The 27731-nt window shown below is 39.1% G+C and overlaps 2 protein-coding genes across 9 annotated transcripts in view; both read left to right on the forward strand.

Annotated features, from left to right (window-relative positions):
* The window catches only part of LOC110094529 (lysine-specific demethylase JMJ25-like), a 28687-nt gene extending 5460 nt beyond the window's left edge, over nucleotides 1-23227 (forward strand). Inside the window, exons 10-16 of one of the 3 annotated variants that reach the window (XM_020819780.2) lie at nucleotides 17924-18253; nucleotides 19334-20056; nucleotides 20145-20217; nucleotides 20335-20420; nucleotides 22121-22240; nucleotides 22355-22426; nucleotides 23014-23227. In XM_020819780.2, coding sequence (XP_020675439.1) covers nucleotides 17924-18253; nucleotides 19334-20056; nucleotides 20145-20217; nucleotides 20335-20420; nucleotides 22121-22240; nucleotides 22355-22426; nucleotides 23014-23019 — 1410 coding nt within the window. In that variant the 3' untranslated portion in view covers nucleotides 23020-23227. The remainder of the gene's footprint in view (nucleotides 1-17923; nucleotides 18254-19333; nucleotides 20057-20144; nucleotides 20218-20334; nucleotides 20421-22120; nucleotides 22241-22354; nucleotides 22427-23013) is intronic. The other 2 variants (XM_028698376.1, XM_028698377.1) reach the window with 2 other exon arrangements.
* Nucleotides 23228-26249: 3022 nt separating this feature from the next.
* Nucleotides 26250-27731, forward strand: part of LOC110094528 (lysine-specific demethylase JMJ25) — a 45402-nt gene continuing 43920 nt past the window's right edge. For 4 of the 6 annotated variants that reach the window (XM_020819776.2, XM_020819777.2, XM_020819779.2 and 1 more), the window contains exon 1: nucleotides 26251-26488. The gene's annotated coding sequence lies outside the window, so the exon portion shown is untranslated. Of the gene's footprint in view, nucleotides 26489-27731 lie in introns of all 6 variants that reach the window. The other 2 variants (XR_002302883.2, XM_028698374.1) reach the window with 2 other exon arrangements.

Raw genomic sequence — 27731 nt, forward strand, 5'->3', positions numbered from 1 at the left:
TTGGAATATATGTTCACTTACAGGTAAATTAATGGAATTAATAGATATTATAATTTATAGGAAGACAAACATTCTATGTGTTCATGAAACTAAATGAGTTGAAGAAAAGGCTAAGGAGATTGATTGTTTAGGATTTTAAACTAAATATTTTAGTAAGTGCCATACTAGAAATGATGTAGGTGTAATTATAGATAAGAATTTGCATGATAATATTATAAAAATTAATAGAATCAGAAATATAATTATATATGTAAAGATTGTTGTTGATACTATGATTATTAATGTTAGAAATAACGATGCTTAATTAGGTTTAGAGATATGTTCAAAATTAAAATTTTAGAATGACTTAGAAGAATTAATACAAATGATGCCTCTTGAATAAAAAGTTTTTATTGGAGGAGATTTAATAAACATGTTGGTAGCAATATAGATGATTTTAAAGCATTCATGGTGATTATGGTTTAGAGCAACTAATGAAGGTGATAAGATCATATTAGATTTTGCTATAGCTTATGATTTTGTAATTACTACTAACTCATTTAAAAAAAAAGATGAGCATCTCATCACTTATAAGATTGGGTATAGTAAAATTCAGATTGGTTATTTTCTTATAAGAAAAATAAATCATTTAGATTGTAAAGTTACTTCGAGTGAAAATTTATGTACATAATATCGCTTATTAGTTTAAGACTTTAAGATGAAAAGGTAGAATGTAAAAATAAAATAAATATTGTTCTAGAATTAGATTGGGGACATTTAAAGAACACTAACAAAATATTTTTTAAAGTTAGATTTCAGATTTTAAGATTTTATCTGTGCATCAGAAAGCTAGTGTTATGTGGGAAAAAATAGTAATATTAAGAATGTTGTCCTCTAGCGTATGCTTTTTGCTGATGATATTCTTCTTGTTGATAAGACTAGGGAGAGTTGAAGATAAATTTGAATTATGAAGGTCAATCTTAGAGTCTAAAGGTTTTCATTTGAGTTGATCTTAAACTAAATATATGAAGTGTAATTTTAATAGTAATAGATCTAGTGGAGGATTTGTGACTTTGGGCGATCTAGTCGTTAATAAGAGTATACATTTTAGATATCTTGGGTCTATTGTTCCGAGTGATGGTGAAATAGATAGGGATATTATTAGCATAATTCAAGTTAGATGGTTAAAAGGAGGAATGCATCAGGCTTATTGTGTGATAAAAAAGTCCCCCTCAAACTTAAGGAAAAATTTTATAAGATGGTGCTGATACTTGCTATGCTTTACGGTGCAAAATGTTGGCCATTAAAAGAGAAGCGTAATATTAAGTTAAGTGTTGTAGAGATGAGGATGCTCAGGTGGATGAATGATTTTACTCTTAGAGACATGATACGAAATATGCATATACGTGAAAAGATTGGAGTAGATCCAATTGAAGATAAGATTATCGAGAATCGCCTTAGATGGTTTGGTAACATAAAATGGTGGCCTTCTGATGACCTGATTAGGAATGTAGATGTATTAGATTTGACTTATGCTAAAAAAGGTTGAGGTGAACCTAAAAAGACTTGGTTAGAAAATATTATAAATGACCTTTCTTTTTTAAATTTAAATGAGAATTTGATTCTTTACAGAACACAATGGAGAAAAATGATTCATGTAGTTGGCTCCATGTAGTGGGATAAAGACTTGATGTTGTTGTCATTATTGTTGTATATTTAATTTCGAACCATGGCTCACATGTGGCGCAAATAGCGCGCGCTATTTTAAACACATGCGCTTCGCCATGAACATGGGGCCGTAGGTGCGCCGCGCCGTGCGCCATGGCACGTGCTATTTTGTGCCATTGACAGCTATGTTTCGAACGTTGAAAATTGTGCCCACATTGTTATTCTAGCATCTTATTACTTATAAGAATGGATATAGTAAAACTCAGATTGATTATTTTCTTATAAGAAAAATAGATCGTTTAGATTGTAAAGTTCTTTTGAGTCGAAGCTTATATACCCAACATTACTTATTAATTTTTAACTTTAAAATGAAATGGGAGAATTAAAAAATAAAGTAAACCTTTGTAGGATTCGATGGGGGCATTTAAAGAATATTAACAAAAATATTTTTGAAATTAAGATTCTAATCTTAAGATTTTGTCTGTGCATAAGGAAGCTAATGTTATATATGAAAAAGTAGGTAAAGATATTAAGAATGTTGTAAAAGATGCGCTTGGTATATCAAAGAGAAAAGTTAATAATAGTAAAAATAGTTATTGGTGGAATCAAAATGTGCAAGAAAAATTAAAAAATATGAAGATTTGTTATAAAAATTGGTTTAATTGTAAAAGTTTTGATAATTAGGAAAGATATAAAGAGGTTTGTAAATAGTTTAAGAAAACAATATGCAATGCAAATATTTTATCTTTTAATGATTTATATAATAAATTAGATACTAAGGAAGACTATATATATATATATATATAAGTTTGCTATAAAAGAGATAGGCGTAGTAAGGATTTAGTTCATGTGAAGTGCATTAAGGATGAAGATTAAAAAGTATTTTTATTAGAAATAGTATATTAAAATAAGGTTGATGAGATATTTTACCAAAATTTTCAATGAAAATTGTGAGAATGCGATTGACTTTGGTGACCTTAGCATCCTAAATTAAAATAAAGATTTTTGCTTTTATCGACGTATTAGTAAAACATAAGTTAAAGAGGCTTTAAAAAAATGAATTGTGGAAAAACTGTTGGACCTGATGATATTTTACTAGAGGCGTGGAAATGCTTAGGATACGAAGGAATTTTATGGCTTAATAAACTTTTTAATATTATTTTGAAGACTAAAAAGTTGCTATATGAGTGGAGAATGAGGGTTGATTTCTATTTTTGAGAGTATAGGTGATGAACAAGATTGTGCGAATTACAGAGGAATGAAGTTAACATGTCATTCTTTAAAAACTATGAGAGAGAGAGAGAGTTATGGAGCATAGGTTGCGGCGTGTGGGCTTTAAAAATTCGGCCACGTCCTCCGCCCGCTCGTGCTTTTTCTTCAGCGAGGGAGTTTTAACGGAATAAGTTCCGGGATAAATTTTGGAAGGCAGATGAGTTTGTAGATAAGACACTACCCAGAGATTTCGCCCTCATTTATTGAGGACTTTATGATCTGAGTTCTAGTTTCCTGTAGGCGCAAGCCCCTATAGTTAATTACCCCTGCCAATAATGAGAGAGAACTTTCGATTAAGGCTACTCGTCAATCAGATACGTAGTATCCGTAAATACATAGTATCAGGTATATAGTAGCAGCATGGGTTTAGGTATTTGGGAATTGGGTTTTAATGTTTGGAAATTTGAAGGTTTTGTATTTAAAATAGAAATTTTCATCATCCTGCAGTTAAAACGGATGGTGGGGGAATAGATGATAGACCCGATCAAGATCACATGGTTCCGTCGTCCCGGGCCATCGTGGTCCCTGGTCTACTTAATCAGAGGAGATAGTCGACCCAACCTAACAGAAGGATCCTTGTCGGTAGCCATGGGTTGCTTCATCCAAGGGTATCTTATAGACCTGGGTTGAATGTTTGTCTAAGGTGACAAATTTGAATCCACCTCAGCTAACAGAGGATTTTGTTCCCTATCAATCATATCCTATTTATTCATGTCTCAAGGATTTGATGTCACTAAGGAGCGTATTGTCTCTGGCCATAACCAGTATCTGTGGTACCATTTTGCGGCAAAATCATTCGGTTTAGAGGGCCCCGGGTCAACCGTTTATCCGGCGGTGCTATTTGGCGGCAAAATCGCTGATTAGAGGACACGTGCCACGTCCTTAATGGCAGGAGATTGTTTGATAATGGATCATAGTAATATTTTCGACTAGGCATTTGCTCTTTGTGAGCTAAAGTAATTTTCAGAATTGTCTACCTCAATAAACTGTTACGGAGGGTGGATAGATTTTTGTCTTAAGTGTTAATGGATTAATTTCAATTTTAAACAATTTTTAGATTTCTGGATTTTTTGTATTTTTATGGGTATTTGGGTAGAGCTTGGAAGGCATTTGAAAGTTTTTGGAATGGACCCCTCCGGTTTAAGATTTTTTATTCAACACGATCATCATCGGAGTGTGAGGGGTTATTTTCATTTAAAGCTTGAACCTTGTCAAACCTATCAACTTGCCAATAGGGGATCGGGTTTCGTAGGCTTTGTGCCTTTATTAGTGAATTTATGTTGTTATAGGCCTTAAAGACCTAATATGAATGTATTAAAATAAATATACTGGTTGCCACCACTTTATACTTATTTGATTGTTCGAACCTTATCGACTCCTATTGACCCGTATAGAAGGATCGGGTTTGAACTTAAATTCACTTATTGACTCGCGTAACATCATTAGACGTCACGTGCGTTCCCACAATATGCTCACTGGGGCCCATGCGGGTTGGGATTGTATATTCCCCTTTAGTGTACCTATATATATACAAATTATGATGCACGTGCAGGGGTATTTTGAAATAATTATAATTGCGCAAGCAATTGCCATTTGAATACACAACATTTCATTTGAGAGCTTATACACGCCTTCTGTCCGCTGGTACGAGTGTTACGGATCCGGTGGCGGCTTTATCTGGATGTCATGAGGCGTCCCTCATCATCTTGATGTTGACTCCCCTTTCTCGTTCATCGGGGAGGTCTTCTTTGAAGTTCATGGCCAATGCCTTGAAAAGGAATTCCTTCCAAGATCACCAGTGTAGTAGACTTGTTATTTCCAGTGTACAGATACAAGAGTTATTTTCTTCTTATGAATAGAACCAAGAAGAAACTTTGGAACACCAGAAATTTTAGTTCTAATTTGTTCAAACATCTCTTCCATTCTGCTAGTAGGTATTCTCCGTACATCGAGTCGCCCTTATACCCGACGTACTCGTAGATTTTAATCACCATTATCATAGGTGACATTTGTACTTGTGTCCACAGTGGTTCATTGTGTTTACGAGGTACTCACTATTGTTATCCACAAGTATTCATTTGCAGGGGACCGCTGTATCCACTATAACCTCCTGGAGATATCCATAGAAGAGTCATTGTCCCTACATTATATCCACCTTTCACCAATATCAGGTGGTTTGTTGATTGTATTTTTGTAGGGACGGGTATCCCACTATCAAATGCTAGCATTGCCATCTCAATCTACAAGCATTGTTGTTTATGGTAGGGGCTGATTGTAGGGGTGATGTAATATCTATTACAAAGTTCCCATGTTATGAGTGGCAGCTCGCATCCTATTCATCATAACTCATGGAATAGTGAGGATTTCCACCTTATAACTTGTAAGTGTATTGTCACCCTCCTTGCAACTCTTATCCAGCATTGCAAGTGAACTATCATGGTCCAAGACATTCACAACATAGCTTTGAGATCAAGCCATGTTCTTCACGGTTCTCTTGTTGCTTGCAAATAAGTTATACTTACAAGTTCTTTATCCTTAAAGTGATTTTACAATACACATGGTGAGCTTGACATCATTATTCATTGATGTATGCATATGTATCTCCACCTTACTTATTACTTGTGAATGAGATGTAGTAGTGATTCTCCTTGTCCACTATACATCTTCATCTGCTCATTTGTATCCGCTTGAATGATCAAGATTTGGTTATTGAGCCTCTGTATTTTGATTGTGCATTTGTTAGAATCAAAATAATCAAAATTTAGCTCAACTCAGATGCTTCATTCATCTCCAAGTTCTTTAGAGTTCATGTTGCTCAATTCTCTTGCGATCAAATTCAAGTTCATTTGAATCTGAGTCCTCTTGCACTTATCTCATTTGGATTCAAGTTGAGTCTGATATATTTTTTTTGTTCAAATTTTCTTATCAACTTGAATTCAATTTCTTCAGTTTAGCTCAAGTTCAAGTTCTATCTGATGTTGTATAGTTCGAGCTCAAAGTTCAAGTTCAAGCTCAATGTCCACAGTCTTTTGAAGTCTTTTTTGGCTCAAGTTCTAGTTTGCAAGCCTTCTATGCATTTAATTATGATCTCCTCCAATTTAAATTCATTTAAATTAGGATTCAATACTTGCAACATTGATTAATGTTCAATTTAAATTATGATCCTTTGCTTTGTTCAAATTAGAGTCCAAATTTGAGTTAGGTTCATTTGTGTTCAAGTCTTGTTTAATCATTTAAATTTCGTTCAAGTACAGGTCCTTGTGTTTCATACTCAAGCCCACTAGTTCGTGTTCATTTGAGTCCAAGTTCATGCATGTCTTTTTTGAGTTCAAACAGGTTCGAGTACAGTCATATTTTCACCCGAAATTTCAGCAGCCTCCCGGCGTCTCCCCCGTTTAGGGGAAAACTACGAGAAACTGTGCCTTCCCACCATGCGCAATAAAGGCGTGTATGGTAGGTGTCCTCGGACGAGGACACTGCGGCTGTGAACTTCACTCCCACCACGCGCAGTAAAGGCGTGTATGGGTCTTTGACAGTACCTGTTTAAAAAGACAGTTTGTTTTTCACTCGCTCGAGGGTACTTATGAGTAATCCCGTTTCGTCGTAGGTGCCGCACCAGGGTCCCATCCCACCGCGCGCAATAAAGACATGTATAGGCAGTTTTTCGGTGCGCCACGAACTTTGAAATGGGGCTTAAGGTGATTACCAGCCTCGTCGTTGGCGTCGCACCGGGGTCCCATCCCACCACGCATAATAAAGGCGTGTATAGGCGGTTTTCCGGTGCGCCGCGAACTCCAAGAACGGGCTCTCGAGTTTAAGGTGATTACCCGTCTCGTTGTAGGTGCCGCATCACCATCCTGCCACGCGCAATAAAGGCATGTATAGGCGGTTTTTCGATGCGCCGCAAACTTCGAGGGAGAGAATCTAAGTTCAGAAAAGTTCATACCTTCGCGGGGTTATTGGCACGTATGTTGAGGCAAGAGGAGGATTTCATTTTTCTTCCTTTTAATAATAATAATAATAATAAGAGAAGGTTGGAAGAGGGGATTTGCGTGTGGCTTGGAGTCAAGAGCAGGGAAGAGGTCGGAGGGCCTTTCGGTTTGGTCGTGCGAGTTCGGAAGGAGTTTGCGTGGGGTTTGCGAATGGAAGAGAGCAGCAACGACGGGAGCTTAGGCTTGCTTTTAAAGGAGTTGGAGAGCAGTGCTCGGGGAGCTGCCGCAGAATTTGAGCAGGAATCTCGGAACGATGCCAAATGTACAGTGATTCGGCTAGCTTGAGCGAGATTTGTGGGATCTGGCAGAGGACTCGACGGGATACGAGGTTTGATTTCATTTTTATATTCTTTGGGTATTATACAGAGGTTAACACGGCGTGACACTAATGTTCCCTGATGCTAATGTTGTAGCATCAGGGAACAAAGGATTTTCTTCGAATTCCTCCTCTTCTTCATTTTCCGAGGAGTCAGCATCTCTACCAGCCGTGGATCCAGCCCCATATTGTCGCTGGTATACTCGCAAAGGTGGTCGCTCATCATCATGTTCCACCATATAGACCACTTCAACTCCCATGGTCTCTTCATCATCTTCTTGTGTACGGATCTCCGAGCGGCGTCTTCACTGAATCTCCGGTTCATTACTTGGAACAAAAAACTCTTCGATCCGTGGGCTACGATCGATGTTAGTTTCTTCTTGGGATGATGCAATTGGTTGATGATGGGATCCCCTGGAGGATTCTCTGGGGTGTCGACCATCAAAGGAATGATTAACTGGGACCTTAGGGACCCATTTTTGATGACTTCTATTAATTGGGGCGGATCTCTGGGAGGCTGCACCAGATGTCACGCCCGTACTTGTTTGTTTGTCAAGTGCTCTTCTTTCATATGGTCTTGACCTCCAAACTTGTTTGTCCTTTCGCTGGGCCCTTTCGACGGCGGATTCTTGGACACGTTGTCCAAGTGTCACACCCCGATGTGCTTCCTGCGAAGTTGATTTAAATTTTTCTCGAGTCACCAAAGGTGGCAACTCTCTTAGTGGAGATCTTCTGGCCTCAATCACCATTGGCCTTTGGTACTTCTTTTTCATCAAACCTTTTCTTTCACCGTTTTCAAGACCCTGTGCACTTTGGCGGACAAAATCTTGGGTTCTTTCTTCTTTTGAGGAGCAAGGGCTTGGGGTTGTTGCTCCCAAAACGATCGTTTAAGTTCACCAGTAGAGCTGTTCCGTTTTACCCATTTCAAATTCTTAAACTTATTCTGGGTAGAAACACTCGCTTCTGGTTCCTGAGCAGGTAGTGTAGATGGGTGGACTTGTAGCATCTGCTGAGCTCGCAGCTCTGCATTCATCCTTCTCCTCTGCCTTCTTGATGGCCTTCCTCCAGATAAGGAGGCCTCAGCATCATTCCTTCCAGGCATAGATATCCCAGTCGGCAGAGTGGTGGTAGCAGCAGGAATCACGGAAATTTGTTTCCCAGCCATGACCCTTCTTGTTGTCGGTGTTTCAGAATTCGACAGCCTTTTGAAGACTGAGACCCTCTTCTGAGGGAACTCATTAGCATTAACAACTTGGGATGGTTGTGGTCGCTGTGGTGGTGGATGCACGCGACGAGCAGCAACATCAACAGCATAAGGCCTCCTGGCTTTTTAGTATCAATGCCGTATACTGGGACGACAACAGCGCTTGCAGTAGCTGCGGAGAATTGTAGCCCACCAAATTGAATGGTGGCTCAAGAGTTTCCCGTGTTAATGATAGCATTTGCTAGTTGGATGTTGGCACCACTTCCTAGTTGAACGGTGAAAGGAGTGTTCTGGAGGTCCATTCTGCACAAAATGAAAGATGGGGATTAGTAATCAAGATCTGATATATTCCCCCATACTTTCAAAGCGCAGGGACTCGACAGAACAAAATGATAAACATATAATCCTTATAATTTCAAAATACATTTTAGAGAATTTTTAATGAGTTCAATTAAAAAGACATTTAAAACTTAACTCATCAAATTTTGCTGCTACTATAGCTTAAATATACGACTAGCCAAAGATGGAAAGAGAAACCAATCCCCAGCAGAGTCGCCAGAAATCTGTGGGCTCCGAAAATTCGGCCCCGGCCTCCGCTCGCTTTTCTTTTTATTCGGCGAGGGAGTTTTAACGGAATAAGTTCCAGGGTAAATTTTGGAAGGCAGATGGGTTTGTAGATAAGACACTACCCAGAGATTTCGCCCTCATTTTGTGAGGACTTTATGATCTGATTGGGGTTAGAGAGAGAAAAATCTCTCTCTCTCTCTCTCATTTTTGGAGAGAGAAAGAGAGGGAAATTTGTTTCTCTCTCTAGGCAAGGTATTTGGAGGTATGGTGGGAAGGGGAGACGCTTAGGATGGAAATAGAGCCGTACATGAAGGAATTTCACTCTCATTCTAGAGAGAGAAAATTTTCTCTCTCTATGTTAGAGAGAGAAAATGAAGGATGAAATTTTTTTTTGTTGGAAGGATGTAGGAGGTGTGTAGGAACATTTTTTGTGAAGGAATTTAGGTGGTTTGGTGAGTGGAAGTGAGGAAAAAAAAAAGATTAGGGTTTAGGGTTTTGTAGGTTTTGAGAAAGAGGGTTGGAGGAGGAAGAAGAAGATGAAGGAGAGGAAGGAGAAGGGAGTAGAGGAAGAAAATAGAAGAAAATGGTGGGAAACTTGGAGGTAAGATGAAAAATAGAGAAGGGGAAGAAGAGGGAAGGAAGAAGAAGAAGAAGAAAAGAAGAAAATAGAGAAAGAAGAGGAAGAAGATGAAGGAGAGGAAGAGTAATACCTTACACTTGGAGGAAGAAGAGGGAGCCGGCGGTGGAAACCGAGAGAGAGGCGTGAGGGGCGGCTTGTAGTCGTCAGAATGGCGTGAGTGTGAGAGGAGGGATCGGTTGGGAGAATATGAGGGAGTGAGGAGGGTTTAAGTAGGTATTTAGGGTATTTTTTGGATTTTTTATTTAGAGGAAAATTCTCTTTTATTTAAAATCTCTTTCTCTCCCTCTCTTTCTAAAAAGAATTTAATTATATTGCACAAAATAAAATAAAAAATTTAATCTTGCATCAAGTGAGTCGTCGCGTCGCCGCGCGCACAAGTCATCGTCTCGATTCGCGCGCCCAAAATTTAAATTTTCGCCGACCGTCGACCCCCATCAATATGGGTGTCGATCTTAGCTGTTTCCGTTGCTCCGGACTCATCGGTGCTGTCTGTTTCGCAAACAGATGTCATCTCGGCAATTTTGGGTTTTCGGTTGACACACGTCGGGTGAGTTTTCACGACGGTAGAGAAATATAAAATTAACATCTTGGCATTGAATGAAAATCCGGCACGCAATCAGATAAGAGAGAGTGTGTAGCATTCACATGAGACGCCAATGTTTTTACGTGGAAAACTCCTGAAAAGGGGGAAAAACTACGGGGCTTAGCCCAGTTTGAATGAATCCACTAGTATTGTAGTTGATTACAAATGAGGTCCTTCCTTGGGGGAAGGCCTTAGCTTGATGTACATTACATGATGTTAATACAAAGAGTCATTGTTGACATGTACGTTTGGTCGGAAGGACCGTAGTCGGCACGCGACGGAGGTCGGAAGGCTTGTAGTTGGTGGGCGACGTAAGTCAAGAGGACCGTAGTCTGCTGGCGACGGAGGTCGGAAGGACTGTAGTCGGCGGGCGACGTAAGTAAGGAGAACCGTAGTCGGCGGGCGACAGGTCGGAAAGACTATAGTTGGCGGGCGACATGAGTCAAGAGGACCGTAGTTGGCGGGCGACGGAGGTCGGAAAAGACTGTTGTCGTCGGGCGACATAAGTCAGGAGGACCGTAGTCGGCGGGCGACGGAGGTCGGAAAGACTGTAGTCGGTGGGCGGCTTAAGTCAGAAGGATCGTAGTCGGCGGGCGAAATAAGTCAGGAGGACCGTAGTCGGTTGGCGACGGAGGTCAGAAGGACAGTTGCCTTGCGACAGAGGCTGGAAGGACTCTATCTGACGATGAAGGTTAGAAGGACGGCGTCAAGTAGAAATCCAACAACGGATAAAAATCTATCTTCTGATATACGTCTAGCAAAAGTCCGATAACCGGTAAAAGTCCGGCGTTGGGTAGAAACTTGGCGAAGTGTGAAGCTCTGACGTCTGTTGGTGGCCGAGGAGAACTCCGACATTACTTGGGCGGAGTTTCGGCGTGAGGAAGGAACTCTTTCTTTAATTGGGAAGAATTTCAGCATCCCATGGAACTTGGGCAGAATTCTGGCGTCCCATGGAAGTTGGGCAAAATTCCGGCGTGTTCGGGCGGCGTGAAGAACTCCGGCGGTGGTCGAGTAGGAGCTGATTCTCCTTCCCCTTCTCTTCTTCTTCCGTTCATCTTCTCTTCTTCTTCTTGCTTGAGTCCCCGCTCATGAGAAATGAGGGGTCTATTTATAGATTTTCTGGAGTTGCATATCTCGTAAATAGGCGTGAGATCAGGGGCAAACAAGGAGTGGTCAAATGGACGGCTGATATTGAATCCCTTGATCGTGCACCATTCATCAGACATTTGAAGGTCTTAATGATGTCAGAATTTCGAGATCTTGGGCTCGTTGAATTCGTCTCGTCGGGCCACTCGATTTTATTATAAGCTCGTCAAAATCGAAGACTGTTTGACAACTCAAATTGTGGTACGAACTTTCCAACGGCGCTTCGGGTGCTCGATTTGGGCTCATTTGGGCTTAGATTTAGTTGAATTTGGTGTCATTGGGTTCGTATTTTCGAGACGCTCAGTTTGACTATAAGCTTGCTAAAATCGGAGTTCAGGTGCCCCCAGATTTAATTTTTGAAGTTTCCAACTTGATTTTTTCATCGAGATTCGTGCCCGATCAAGATAATTTCATTATGACGTATCAGTTGCTCCCCTATTTTCGGACGTCGAAGCACCAGAAGTCCGAAAATATATGCGTCGACAATTTGCATTGGCCAAAAATCGGGCATGGACAAGCCTAGGCGACCGAACCGGCCGGCCGGCTGCTGGCTGCAGCAGCATCACGCGCATCACGCAAAACAGCGCGACTACGCGCGTGACCACGCGGTTCCGCTGTAGTTGCCGTGTGGTTTCAATTTTTTTCTGGTGGGGCCCACATGGATTTAAAAATCTTAAAAATTCAGAAAAATTCCTATAAAATTCCGAAAAAATTCAAAAAAATTATGAAAAATTTAAAAATTCTGGTGAACTCTAGAAACTTTCCCTCTTCTCTCTAAAAAAGTATAAATAGGCCCCTAAGGCCTTTAGAAAAATTGCCCTTTCTCTTCTTCTCCCTCTGACTCTCTGATAGTTAAGGCTTTCCGCTATTTTTGAGTAGGAAATTTTCCCTGCTCGACTTAGCGCCTCTCCTATTGTGCAGAAGTTAGGGGATTTTTTTTCTTCTTTCTTTCCCCCTTTGGCTTTCTGACAGTTGTGGCTTTCTGTTATTTTTGAGTGAAAAATTTTTCTTGCTCGACTTAGCGCCCCTCCTCTTGTGCAGAAGTTAGGGGATTTCTTCTCCTCTTCTTTCCCCCTCTGACTTTCTGACAGTGGAGGCTTTCCGCTATTTTTGAGTGGAAAATTTTTCCTGCTCGACTTAGCGCCTCTCCTCTTGTGCAGAAGTTAGGAGATTTCTTCTCCTCTTATTTCCCCCTCTGGCTTTCTGACAGTGGAGGCTTTCCGCTATTTTTGAGTGGAAAATTTTCTCTGCTCGACTTAGCGCTCCTCTTGTGCAGAAGTTAGGGGATTTCTCTTTTCCTTTTTTTTTCCTCTAGTCTTTTTTTTACATTAGAGACATTCCACTGTCGGAGATAGGTGGCATTCCCCTATCAAGTTTCAGTGCCCCTATTTTGTGTAGAAGAAGTTGCGATGAGCGGCTATCTTCTAAATAGACAATCACTGACAGAAGGAGACCAATTGTTGCTTATATGCATGGGTGATTTGAGAAGACTTGGCGGTGATACTGTCCTGGAGGAGAACCACAAGTGATGATTAGACGAGAGATTTTTCAACGCCGTTTGAGCGGAAGTCTGTCAGCGAGGGATGATCGAGTTGAAGCCCATTAGCAGTCAACAATTGAGTGTAGAGCAAAATGAGAGAGTTCGAGGGTGCGTTGCAAGTAGCAGTCGAGCGAGAAGCCGATGATGGCTTATACGAAGTAAAGGATCGATGGCGAACATCAGGCAAAGAGCCGATAATGACGGTGATCTAGTTGCATTTTGCAAAGATAATAAGCATCCATACGGAAGTTTGTCGACATCAGATATCCCTGAGTCAAGGGGTCGGAGCAGTGTGTTATGCCGACATTCTGGCAACACATGTATAGTGTTAACTGAGTTGAGGCCTGATGAAGACCAAATTGTAATTTTTCTTTGAAGAAGAGGTGGTAGGAGATGCTTATGTGTAGTAGAGATGAAATCTTTCAGATCTACTAAGGATATGTGACTGTCTTGAAGTTGCTTGTTGTTTGAAGATTGTAACTTATACAACTCATGTCAAAGTATTTTTTGCTTTCAGATTCTTACAAAAATATATTTTTTGTATAATTTTTGCAATGTAACTCCAGTGATATTGAATATGAAGTTGAGATGTTATCCCTCAGAGGAAATTGAATTGTTTATGCATCTTTGAGTCATGCTCTAATATATTGCATAATATACATTTTTGAAGCTTTTTAGCCTGCTAAGAATCTCTGTAGAAGATGTCAAAAGAATCCACATAAGATGTGAGACCTATCTGAGGTTGTAGTCAGAGTCTTTGCTCGACGACGTTAACCTGTGTGGAAGAGGCCAAGAGAATCCACATAGGATGTGAGACCTATCCAAGGTTGTATGTCGGAGCCTTTGCTCGACGACGTTAACCTGTGTGGAAAAGGTCGAGAGAATCCATCAAGGATGTGAGACATATCCGAGGTTGTATGTCGGAGCCTTTGCTCGACGACGTTAACATATGTGGAAGAGGTCGAGAGAATCCACCAAGGATGTGAGACCTATCAGAGGTGATATGTTGGAGCCTTTGCTCGACGACGTTAACCTGTGTGGAAAAGATCGGGAGAATCCACCACGGATGTGAGACATATCCGAGGTTATATGTCGGAGCCTTTGCTCGATGACGTTAACCTGTGTGGAAGAGGTCGAGAGAATCCACCAAGGATGTGAGATCTATCCGAGGTTGTATGTTGGAGCCCTGCTCGACGACGTTAACCTGTATGGAAGGGGTCGAGAGAATCCACCAAGGATGTAAGACCTATCCGAGGTTGTATGTCAGAGCCTTTGCTCGACGACGTAACCTGTGTGGAAGAGATCGAGAGAATCCACCAAGGATGTGAGACCTATCCGAGGTTGTATGTCGGAGCCTTTACTCGACGACGTTAACATGTGTGAAAGAGGTCGAGATAATTCACTAAGGATGTGAGACCTATCCGAGGTTATATGTCGAAGCCCTGCTCAACGACGTTAACCTGTGTGGAAGAGGTCGAATCGGATCCCCCTGGGATCGATTTTACCTTGATTGGGAGTAGGCGAACGTCGCGTGTATCCTGAATCAAATGTGAAGAATGATCTATTTTTAGATCGTTACTGCCTTTTTAAGGTCAAGATTAAGACCTTGCCCAATGAGTAGAAGTCCAGTAAGGGACTGTACAAAGCTTGTAATTGATTGGAAGTATCCTTGCCGTCACTGGGATTTTCCTGAAATATCAGCTTGATATAGAAAGCATCGGAGGATCTTTTTGACCAAAATTGGGGCCAAAGTTGCCCCCTAGTCCGCATCTGATGCGACAATGACTGATGTCAGGAAGTTGATAAGAGCAACCATTTGAGGTTGGAGCAAAAATTGCCCCCCCAGTTGGGAATCACTTTCCCACAGACGGCGTCAAACTGTTGCGTCTAGGAGTATTCGCGGCGGTAGAGAAATATAAAATTAACGTCTTGGCATTGAACGAAAATCCGTCACACAATCAGATAAGAGAGTGTGTAGCATTCACATGAGACACCAATATTTTTATGTGGAAAGCCCTAAAAAGGGGAAAAAACCACGGGGCCTAGCCCAGTTTGAATGAATCCACTAGTATTGTAGTTGATTACAAATGAGGTCCTTGCTTGGGGGAACACCTTAGCTTGATGTACATCTTATGGAGTACATTACATGATGTTAATATAAAGACTCATTGTTGACATGTTCGTTTGGTCTGAAGGACCGTAGTCGGCGGGCGATGGAGGTCGGAAGGCTTGTAGTCGCTGGGCGACGTAAGTCAGGAGGACCGTAGTCAGCTGGCGACGGAGGTCGGAAGGACTGTAGTCGGCGAGCGACGTAAGTAAGGAGGACCGTAGTCGGCGGGCGACAGAGGTCGGAAAGACTGTAATTGGCGGGCAACGTGAGTCAAGAGGACCATAGTCGGCGGGCGATGGAGGTCGGAAAGACTATAGTCGGTGGGCAACTTAAGTCAGAAGGACCGTAGTCGGCGGGCGACATAAGTCAGGAGGACCGTAGTCGGTTGGCTACGGAGGTCAGAAGGACAGTTGCCTTGCGATGGAGGCTTGAAGGACTGTGTCTGACGATGAAGGTCAGAAGGACGACGTCAAGTAGAAGTCCAACAATGGAAAGAAATCCATTTTCGGATATACGTCTAGCGAAAGTCCAATAACCGGTAGAAGCCCGACTTCGGGTAGAAGTCCGACATCTGTTGGTGGCCGAGGAGAACTCCAACATCACTTGGGCGGAGTTTCGGCGTGAGGAAGGAACTTTGTCTTCAATTGGGAAGAATTTCAGCATCTCATGGAACTTGGGCAGAATTCTGGCGTCCCGTGGAAGGACCGTAGTCGGCGGGCGACATAAGTCAGGAGGACCGTAGTCGGTTGGCTACGGAGGTCAGAAGGACAGTTGCCTTGCGACGGAGGCTAGAAGGACTGTGTCTGACGATGAAGGTCAGAAGGACGGTGTCAGGTAGAAGTCCAACAATAGAAAGAAATCCATTTTCGGATATACGTCTAGCGAAAGTCCGATAATCGGTAGAAGTCCGGCGTCGGGTAGAAACTTGGCGAAGAGTGAAGGTCCGACGTCGGGTAGAAGTCCGACATCTGTTGGTGGCCGAGGAGAACTCCAACATCACTTGGGCGGAGTTTCGGCGTGAGGAAGGAACTTTGTCTTCAATTGGGAAGAATTTCAGCATCTCATGGAACTTGGGCAGAATTCTGGCGTCCCGTGGAAATCGGGCAGAATTCCGGCATTTTCGGGCGGCGTAAGGAACTCCGGCGGTGGTCGAGGAGGAGTTTCTCCTTCTCCTTCCCTTCTTCTTCCGTTCTTCTTCTCTTCTTCTTCTTGCTTGAGTCCCCCCTCATGAGAAATGAGGGGTCTATTTATAGATTTTCTGGATTGGCATATCTCGTGAATAGGCATGAGATCAGGGAAAACAAGGAGTGGTCAAATGGACGGCTGATATTGAATCCCTTGATCGTGCACCGTTCGTCAGACATTTGAAGGTCTTAATGATGTCAGAATTTCGAGATCTTGGGCTCATTGGATTCGTCTCGTCGAGCCGCTCGATTCTACTATAAGCTCGTCAAAATCGGAGACCGTTTGGCAACTCAAATTGTGGTACGAACTTTCCAACAGCGCTTTGGGTGCTCGATTTGGGCTCATTTGGGCTTTGATTTTGTTGAATTTGGTGTTGTTGGGTTCGTATTTCCGAGACACTCAGTTTGACTATAAGCTTGTTGAAATCGGAGTTTAGGTGCTCCCGGATTTAGTTTTTGAAGTTTCCAACTTGATTTTTGCGCCAAGATTTGTGCCCGATCAAGATAATTTCATTATGACGTATCAATGTTGAATGGCTTAGAAGAATTAATACAAACGATGCCTATTGAAGAAAACGTTTTTATTGGAGGAGATTTAATAAACATGTTGGTAGAAAGGTAGATGATTTTAAAGCATTCATGGTAATTATGGTTTAGAGCGACTAATGAAGGTGGCAAGATCATTTTGCTATAGCTTATGATTTTGTAATTGCTAATACCTTATTTAAAAAAAGATGAGTGTTGACCTCGTTTTTAGCGCGTCTATCCTCGAGCACTTTCGATCAATTTAATCGAGCATCGTCGAACCCAGTCCGAGCCCGAATCGACCCGACTCGAGCCGGAGCGGACTCGAACATGTTCGATTAGACTCGATTAGTTTGATTTCATCGCGGCTTACCCGATTTTGTTTAACTAATTTTATTGAGCCGTCTCGAGCCCGAATCGACTCGAATCGAGCTAAATTCGGACCCGAGTTCAACCCAATCTTAGCCGAATCTAATTTGATTCAGCTCAATTTGAGCCTATTAACTACCCTTTTGACTTTATATACGTTTTGAATTAATTCCCTAAATCCAGTAATCGCATCGACGGCCACGATCGAGCGAAATCTTCGTTTCGGCCAAAATCGCGCTGGTCAGAAGATTTCTGCGATTCGAGCAGACATCGAGCGAGAACAGAGCTGTTTGAGGAAATGTCGGACGCCGGAGCACGATGGCGAGAATTGGCGGGCTTCTTCTTTCGGCGAGGGACTCGATTTACTCAAAACAAAAAAAATGAACTTATGCTAAAAAATGTTGAGGTAAACCTAAAAAGACTTGGTTAGAAAATATTAGAAATGACATTTCTTTATTAGATTTAAATGATAATTTGACTCTTAACAAAACATAATGGAGAAAAAGGATTCATGTAGCCGACCCCACGTAGTGGGATAAAGGCTTGATATTGTTGTTTTTGTTGTTGCATGTTTGGGCTTCAATGAGGAGGATTTTTGATACGTGGGTTAGATTGCTTCAAATTCTGTGCAGGTCTTTTTTCTGTACTGCTTGCTGATTTTTCTTATATAATGCCGTTTATGATACTCAAAGGCATGGAGCATTTGTCTGATTTGATAAATGATGTTAGGTTGCATACATATAACAAACTTTGTGGTTGCTTGAATATTGAAATTGATATTTTAATATTTGCACTTTTGTGATTGTTTATGCCTTTCTTTGGGCACAGGTTGAGATAAATATTCATCAATTTTTCCAAGGGTACTCTACTGGGCGATTTTATCAGGATGGTTGGCCTGAGATGCTTAAACTTAAAGATTGGCCCCCATCTAGTTCCTTTGAGGAGCGTCTACCACGCCATTGTGCTGAGTTCATTGCTACTTTACCTCGTCAAGAATATACAAATCCTCGGGATGGCCATCTTAATCTTGCTGTGATGCTTCCTAAAAATGTTTTGAGGCCTGATCTTGGTCCAAAAACTTACATAGCTTATGGATTTGCTGAAGAATTAGGCTCCGGGGATTCTGTCACCAAGCTTCACTGTGATATGTCTGATGCGGTATTGCGGGATTTTTGTTTTGTTGATATTATACATAATTATTGATTAATTTGTTTCTTCCTTGAAATACTAGCATATCTAGAAGGATTTCATCTAATACATGAATGCTTAATTTTGTTTAATTTCATAAATACTAGCATATCAATTTATTTGCTTAATTTTGTTTAAGATTAGAATATCAGTTGAAAAGGTGGTGGATACATGAATGCTTCTTAATGTTCTATTTCTGTTTTTGGTACTTGTGTATCAAAATTTTGCTGATGGATCTCATTGGACAGATCAATTTCACCTGTCGTATCACTTTCATCTAAATTTCATCTATTGAAGCTTGTTCTTGGTGTGATATTTTTGTTTTACTTGTAATATTAGAGGCGATCCCTTTGTCTTGTGCTTTCATTTTCAATGTAACTAACTCATGACCTTAACTTTATCCCTTTGGAAACTCAAAAATTTTTCTTCACTATTGTTTTCCACTTTTTGTGAAGTCAATTACTCAATTAGGGCTCACATTTGGATAAGCTTTCTTTCCATTAGTAATCCAGTTTGTCCCCGACGTTTAACCTATTTGAAACCTCAAGTGTTCCTAGACTACACTTGTTTCCCAGTTTTATCAATGTTATTTAATGTTCATTCTAGGATAGGCTTTCCTCTTTTGTGTGGTTATATTGTGGTACAAATTGAGTCCTTTACATCTTGGCTTGTGCTATTGGTACTCCTTGTCCTTCTAATATGTTCTGCTGGAATTGATTGTCACTTTCCTGGGTTACTAATGCTTTAAGTTTGGAAATAATTTCTGTAATAAGGAAGATGATAGCATTAGCTGACTAATGACCTCAGATTCTTAAAAAATTCATTAAGGGAAATGGTTGAAGTTTTTTTTTTCCTAGACCACCCATTTGAAAGCTAAGGATCAAATGGTTTAATTTGTTATTATTCAGAAATTTATTTGTAACATTGTTTTCATCAGGGAATTCTTAGCAGTATTGAAACATCTTATATGAAATTTTAATGTTCATTTCTGTGCGTTTTTTTTTTTTTTTTTTTGAAATCTCTGATTATGATCTCCCATAAATTCTCCAGGTAAATGTACTAACACACACTACAGAAGTTCCTCTTACTAAGGTCCAGCTTTCTAAAATTGAAGGATTAAAAAAGAAGCAGGAGGCTGCTATCAAACTACATAATGAAGGCAAGCAAGATGTGGAAAATACTTTTTCTAATTGCAAGGACCAGCCGGCACCCAGTAGAGGGGTTAAATCTTGCTCCGATAATGAGAAAATTGATAGTGAGATTCATGTGATAGATAATAAACCTATGTTGGTGCTTGATAGCATTAATTCAGATGTCCTTTCTAAAGGCAAGGGTTGCGATTCCACCTGTTCTGAAGGCAAAGAAGATGGCGAATTCAGGAAAAGCTTCATTTTTTATTCTCGAAAAAGGGGCAGGCCTCAGGGATCATATAAACAGCGCGGCGGCAGACAGGCTTTATCTTCTAGCTCCTCAAGAAATTCTGGAATCGTGGAAAGTGAGAAAAAGCAAAGAAAACGGCGTATTGAAGAAGTTTCTGAGAAATCTGCTAAAGAGAAAATGGGAAAAACAATGAAATTGATGAAAGAAAATTATTCTGCTAGCATGTTTGGGAAAGAACAACGTCCTTTTCCTGATGATATAATGAATGAAGAGCACATAGAAACTGGTGCTCTGTGGGATATCTTCCGGAGAGAAGACGTCCCAAAATTAGAAGAGTATCTCAGGCAGCATTTCAGGGAGTTCAAACATATATATGATTCTCCAGTGACGAAGGTACCATGTGGTTCTAAAAACCTTATTATTATTAGGATGTTTGAGCAAGAATTATTTCATCTCATGATAGAAATGGTTCTTGTAACAGGTATTTCATCCGATACATGATCAATCTTTCTATTTGTCAATGGATCACAAAAGGAAACTTAAGGAGGAATATGGTTGGTTTATCTTAGCTAGCTTAGTTCTAGTGTTGATAGTACTGAAATGTTTATTGTCCTTGTTGTCTTGGACCTTGGTTGCAAACCCTTAAGCTCATTCTGGTGGTTTTTGTCTAGGAATTGAGCCATGGTCGTTTGTGCAGAAACTTGGAGAGGCTATATTCATCCCAGCTGGATGCCCACATCAGGTTAGAAACTTGAAGGTATGATAATTAGAAGATTTTAAGTTCTGTAACTTTATGCATTTTTTTTTATCATTTACATGCATTAAGCACTGTGTTACGTTTGTTAACTCAAGTTCTTCCATCTAAATTGTCATTTAAATTTATGATCCATAGACCATCTTCTTAATTTAATTTTCTTGCTTGAGATAGATTCCCGTCTCTGTTGTTGTGTTTTTTTCTTCACCGGGCATTAACTTGTGGCTTTACCAACTCCTATTTTGCTATAAAAATAACAAGCATTGGCATAATTCAGTGTAATGCTTTGGCAGCAGCAGTAGGGCAGCAACTGCAGTGGGGCAAGTGGTAGGGAAGTTGCAGTATGATACGTCTTGGAAGTAAAAACAGCGAAAGAAACAATAAGAAACTGCAGGATATAAAGATAGGGGCTGATTTTTTATTATCTCTTCATTAAGAAGGAAAGATACAAGTGATCTACTATTCGAGAGGTAGATCAACTCTCTCACAAACCCTAGGTGCCGCAAGGAGCAACTCCTAAGAAAACTACAACAAATATATATATATCACCTTATGAAAATAAAATAACCTAATTACCCTTAAATAAACCATCATATTTTCCTCCCAAATCTGAATTCAAATCAGTCATATTTCCCTTAATAAAACCTTCCTAATTCTCTCCCAAATCTGAATTCAAATCAGTTCTCTTTTCCTAAATCAAACCTTCCTAATTCCCTCCTAAATCTGAAATTAAATCAGTCATCTTTCCTTAAATAAATCTTTCCTTTTTTTCAAATATAAATTCAAATCAGTCATATTTCCCTAAATAAATTTTCCTAATTTTTTTTCTCTGATTTCTCATTCTTACATAGTGAATATTAACTCCTCTGACGTATCAATGCTCTCCCCTCCCCCCCCCCAAAAAAAACACCTTGTCCTGGTGGTGAAAGGTTGGGAATGGTCTCCTGATCATCTCATATGGCTCCCATGTTTATCTAGCCTGCCAGGTTCTCTTGCTTTTTTTTTTCCCTAAGCTTCTTCAGTCACAACATCTATATAGCAATCCTTTCATTATCATTTGGACCTGAACAATCTAGAAGAAGCAAGTTAGCTTTATAGAAGAACCGTGATCCTCTTCACATAGACCACCAAGATCATTACCTTCACTATTTGTTTGTTAAATCTTACGCCAATTTTGGATGATCCGTTTTCTTCAAATGTCATAATTACTTTACCACGAAAGCTATAATGTGGACCTTCTGAGCTGGAAAAGGTAGTCCAGAAGAACGCATCATACCCACATATTTTATTCTATCACCTTCTTTGAATGTGCAATTCTTTGAAGCAGTTGAGGACTCATGCTTTAGCTAGGAATGACAATTTAAACTAGATGTTTCCTCAATACCAACTTTCGCACTGGAAACTGGTCTTCTAATATGAGAAGTGTTAGCTAATGTAGATTTTTCTGCTAATAAATTCGCCTGATTTCTCTTTGTCAAGAAGTTCGTGGTTTATTCTGTATGCAGCAACAATGCAAAGATTCTTAAAATCACTTATAGGATAACCTTCTGTTATATTAGCTAACTCGTCAATTCTAAGGTTAGTGTCAAGGTTTTCTTGGGACACAAATATTTTTAAGATTTTTAAATTGAAGTACAAATTGTCCAAACAAATTTTAAAAATTTGAATTTGTCGTTTTAAAAATTTGAACTTTGTTCTGACAGTCTTGCATAAAGGTTGCTCTTGACTTTGTCTCACCTGAAAATGTTCGCGAGTGCGTGAGGCTGACAGAAGAATTCCGCATGCTTCCACGGGATCACAGGGCTAAGGAAGATAAGTTAGAGGTATGCTCTTCATTTTGTGTATTCTCTGTGCATTGCTCAGTCAAAATGGTTAAAATTTCTAATAGAGAAAATCAGCTTTCGGTTAATCTGATCGAATTGGTTGCAATGATATAGGTGAAAAAAATAGCTCTTCATGCTTTCATTCACGTTGTGAAGGCTTTGGACAAACTGCAAGTGCAAAGCACGGTGAGTTGCTCTTCTACATTTATTTTTTGCAGTTCGGATTTCTGACCCGTATACATAACTGGGTCGATTTAGGATTGACCCGTTTGAATCCGAGTCAGTTCCGAATTCGACCTGAAACCCAATTTTGACACCCCGGGTTTCAGTACATGCAGACAGTTTAGTTATTCCTGTTTCCAAAACAATTTAATATATTGTTACATAAAAAAACCAAAGATAAAGGGGAGTTTATCTACATAATATATAATTCTTATGCATATATATGTATAAAACTTATATGCTAATATTTATTTTTACTACACCTAAGTTTTTAAATCAAACTAAAATATCACTAATAAATTACATCTTTTCATTTATATGTTTTGATGTCATTGAAATACGAAAATATTATATTAGTTAAAATTAAAATTTAAGTGTTAAATATATAAATTCATAAAAAGTTATGTGGTTTTATGCAAATAATCCTGAATAGGTTTGTTTTCTTGGCAAAAGTCAGCACCTTGCATGTTATTTTAAAACCAAACTTGAATGTCCTGAATAAGATTTTGAGTTTGTTGTTGTTGATATCATTTTTTATCCTTGATGTGAAGGCCTGATATTGAAGGTAACGAAGGGACCGATGCAACGTCGTAGGAATTTGGCTATGATTTTTCTTCTCACCTTAGCGCAAATCTGCTAGATCGAAGCCATTTTCATGATCACTATTCTGCATTATATTACCTCGCCTTGTTCCTGCAATGTTTTGTTTGTAACTTCTGCTTTTGCCGAAATTTAGTTGCTGAGGTTATTTGGGTTTTCTGCACATCGAGTAAGGCTTCATTACTTTTTTGCTTTTTTAAGCTTATTTTTTAGTTTAGGCTTCATTAGAAACGGTTTTCTTATTGCTTCTTAAAGCAGATTTTTAGTAAAAAATTAAAATTTTTGTATTAAAATCTTGTTTCAAGAAGCAATAAGAAAGCCGTCCCAAACAAAATCTTTGTTTTAAAAATGTTTTTTATTAAATGTAATTTTTTTAAGGCAAAAATTTGAAAAATAGTGACAGCATTCTTTGAAAGTACATTTTTTTTGGCTAATTTCTTTTTTTTAATATCACAAAAGCAATTAAAAAGATGTCCAAACTTTTTGTTTGAGAGGGTTATAGTTTTTTATAAAGTTGGTTATGAAATAATGTGAGGAAAGAGAGATAATTATTTTAGTTGTAAAAAATAATTTTTTATCGTTGGAATTTTTCTAAATATAGTCAGAAAATAACAAAAAAATAATAGTCAATTAATTACTTTCAGAAAGTGTCTCAAATATAAATTTTTCTTCTTTTTAGCCTTTTATTGTAGAAACTGGCTAATTGCATTGGTTTTTTTATAAGCTTGCTTGAGGCAGTTAGTGAGATGGGCAATATTCATCTTATATATTTATTGTATTGTCGCCTTCCTTGTCATGACATTAGGCAAATGTTTTAAATTATTCTTATTAAGAAGAATTCAGTTGAAATGTTGTGTGAGACGATAATACGTCTTATGGAGAATCTGTTACATTTCGTGATATGCTACAAAGGGTTTAGGCAAAAGTGAGCTTTGAGGTAGCTTAATGATATTTTTATTTTGCTAATAATTTTGAATAAATTCATTTTTTTAATCTGCCTAATCATGGTAACTCTTATTTTCAGGCCTCTCTTCTGTGAGAAATTATTCTGTGGAGATCAGATACAGAATGTCGTCTGGAGATCAATCAAAATGCGTCATGTCAGCAATACCGAGCCCTTGTACTGAGCGATACTGAGAAGTACCGAGCTGCAGTATCGAGTGAGTGGTGACGTTGCGCATTTTGGTTGGTCTCCAAATGACGTTCGGCGTCCGCACAAAATAATTAATCCTCTTCACCACCTTCTTTTCATTAGTGAGGGTTAATTTGAACAAGGCTAGATGAATTTCTTAATAAGGTTTGTTTGGATGACATTTAGGATAATTAAGATAAAATTATATACACATAACAACGAAAGATTCAAACTCAAAATCTTATGATTGATAGCCAAAAATTTTAACCAACAGATCAAGATGAGTTGCCTTTAATACATTGATTTGACTTGTATTATGATTCTTGGTCTTATGTGGGATTAAAAAGTATGCTGAACCTAGCTTGTATCAATATATGTCTATAAGAGTGTGAAATCTATTTTTTACTAGATTAGATTAGAATATGTACAACTGCGTCCTACTTCACTGGGCACCTCAATGTAGTTTTAGGTAAAACAATCATAAAACTCACACTAGAGCTTTATCAGATATTGGGTCTTAGACTAAGAGATTAAGTTGTTTAAAAGGTGGATTGTGGATATGTGTTATACTGTATATTTACTTCGTGGAGTATTTCAACACCTAACAGAGCATCATCCTTAAACTTACGTGGACCCTCATGGACCCTATCATTATCATTATTTGGATTATATTCCTTATATGGGATAAGAACAAGCAAAGGGAGCTTGTGATGATGTGAATGGTGGAAATAAGGGTATGCATTTCTTTAATAAGACCGAGACATTACTTAGTTTAAGAAACATCAATAAGCAAGGACCTATAATATAATTGAGTCTACCTAGAGCACCAAGAAGAGAGCTTAATAGATGGTGCTTTGAGTGTGAGTCAAAAAGGGTCAAAGAGTATGGAAAAATTGGAATATTTTCACTAAAATCAAAATTGAGCTCTGCATGGTTTACATAACACAAGCTATTTAAGTAGCCTACATTACAAAATAAAATGGGACTCACTTCATTTTATTTGTGGGTGGGCACAAGAAACTTTGAGAACTCTCCAATAAAATCCCTCAACATTATGGTCGATTCATGTAGATTATCTATAAGTATAGGATGATGCATTGGTATGCTACAAATCTATTTGCTAGGCATCTGAGTTACAAGTGTAAAGATAAAAAATATTAGAATAGTTTAACAATTAGATGTTGTTGACCTCATTTTTGAATTAGATCGATTTCCCTGAATTCATCCCTAGAGCCTTGGTCTTCGTAACCTAGCATATATATGTATATTGGTAGGATTTTCCTTATGAGGATACTCAATGAGATAGCACCGACTTGACCCATTATTCAACCCAATTTGATCATAATCCAATTTAATTCCAAATATAGTTGTATAATCGAACGTCGTTGAGTTAATTTTGACTCGATTCGAGTTCAATTTGAAATCGACAGGTTCGATAGACACTAAATAACACATTTTGGGCTAGTTAGAATTAATTAGATGCCGGCTCCAGCCATTTGAAGTCAATCCAAAACTAAGTTCATTCAAACAAAATCAAATCGGATGTTAATTAAACTCGATTCGACCAGATCAATGTTAACTCAATTAAAATTACCCAATTTCGAAACAATCTGAACTAAATTGGCTCGTCTCGAAGCGATCAAGGTCATAATGGCATTGATCGAAGCACGTCGAATCAAATCGACTCGATATCGAGTTAGATTAACTCGTCTCTAGTACAATTTAACACCAGTAGCTTCAATTAAGCCCAAAATCACCCGTCATGAATCCATCAAAATTTGATCAACATTAATTGGATTTAATTGATCGACTTGAACTATCCTAATTTTAAATTTAAATAAATTCCCTGGTTTAATATATTAATTTTGTTAAAATTAGCCCTGCAATATCTTTTAAATGTGGTAGTTAATTTCAACCCTTAAATGAGAAGGTAAAATTGTAATTACTTAATAAACCCTTTACCGTTTTACTGAATAGACCGCTCTAGGAGTCTAGGGCCGTTTCGTGCAGTCGTGCTAACAAAAAGGCAGCACGAAGTCGACCCTTAAAAATGGTACAATTTTCGAACAGAGTGGTCTCTTCCTTCTTAAGCAATCAGCTCTGTCCAGTGCTCAATCCCCGATTTCCGACCTCTGCTCGCGCGTGGAAACACGCCAGCCTGCAAGGACTCCCGCACGTCGGCCTGCACAGCCCGATCGATACCCGCAAGCCCGCGATCGGACCCGCTCGGTTTCACTGCATGCCGCCTTCCAGTCAACCTCCGGTTGTCGTCCTCTTCTCGTTCTTGCACATAGGTTAGTACCTCCCCATCCCTCTGTGCTGTTCTGAACCGCTTCAATTATCTTGATATCTATATGCCCTGATGGTAAAAGAAATTTTTTTTTTAAGGAGTAAAATGGTTTTAAAGTTGTAAAAGAATTTAATTCTGCTCAGATCTTTGTACTGAACATCTCCTCAATGAGGAATTTCCCCAGACATGGTTACTTTGATAAACCTCGATGAAGCTTAAGAAAGATGGATTATGGGGATGTATTTTGAAGGAACATGATTATGCAATCAATTTCTTATGGATTTATTATTATTTTTTTATACGTTGATTCATGTTAGCATTAACATCGGTCTCTAATTCAGCCCCAAGCTTATGAACTCTTCTTTAATGTAGAAAATGAATTAGGTGAGGAAAAGGGGTTACGCACTCTCCCCTGTTCTCTTTCTCTCTTTCCCTCTCCACTCTTCTTCTCTCACCTTTGGATAAGTTCTAAACTTGAGAAAGTTCATTTAAAACTGTAGCCTCATAAGTGAAATCGACCTGAAGCCAAAAACAGAAGTACAAAGAAAGGTAAAAAATTGGTTTCCATTCAAAATCAAATTTACATGTATTACTTACCAATAAGAACAATAACCTATCTCAATCCGGACAATTTTTTAAACTGGACAGATAGCAGAAAATGGACTAGAGGCTAAAAAAATTGACTTTCTCTCACTAGAATCTACCCCTCTCTCTCTCTCTAACAAACTAAAGGGGGTTTTAATATTTTTTATTAAAATATAATGAAAAATGATTTGGATATTTTTATAAAAATTTGATTTGGCGCCACAACGCTCAACCCTACAACGCCACAATGCTCCCAATTAGAGAGCATAGCGGTGCAACACCTGGCCCTAGCTATGCATCGTTAATTCATTTTACAAAATTTTGTTAGAGAGCACAATGTCATGGCACTTCCTACACAGTGTCACAATGCTCCTAGAGGGAATTCCAGATTTTACATGCATGCACACAAACCCCATGGACCTGATCCAAAACAGATTTAAACATGTTCATGCATATAGAACACTCACTGACATGTGCAAAAGGCATGAATGCAAAAGTTTTACTTCATTGCTCTTACCAGATTGGGTCAGAACAGGTGTAATTGAGCATGGATTCAATAAGCATTGCAGCTGGTGCCCAATATTGTTTTCCTGTAAGCACAAAGAGAGTGAAAGCTAAATTTCTTTATTGGTTATCTTGTGGAGGGCAACTAAAAATATACT

Source organism: Dendrobium catenatum, unplaced genomic scaffold (genome assembly GCF_001605985.2).
Source record: "Dendrobium catenatum unplaced genomic scaffold, ASM160598v2 fragScaff_scaffold_1076, whole genome shotgun sequence".
Taxonomy (NCBI): domain Eukaryota; kingdom Viridiplantae; phylum Streptophyta; class Magnoliopsida; order Asparagales; family Orchidaceae; genus Dendrobium; species Dendrobium catenatum.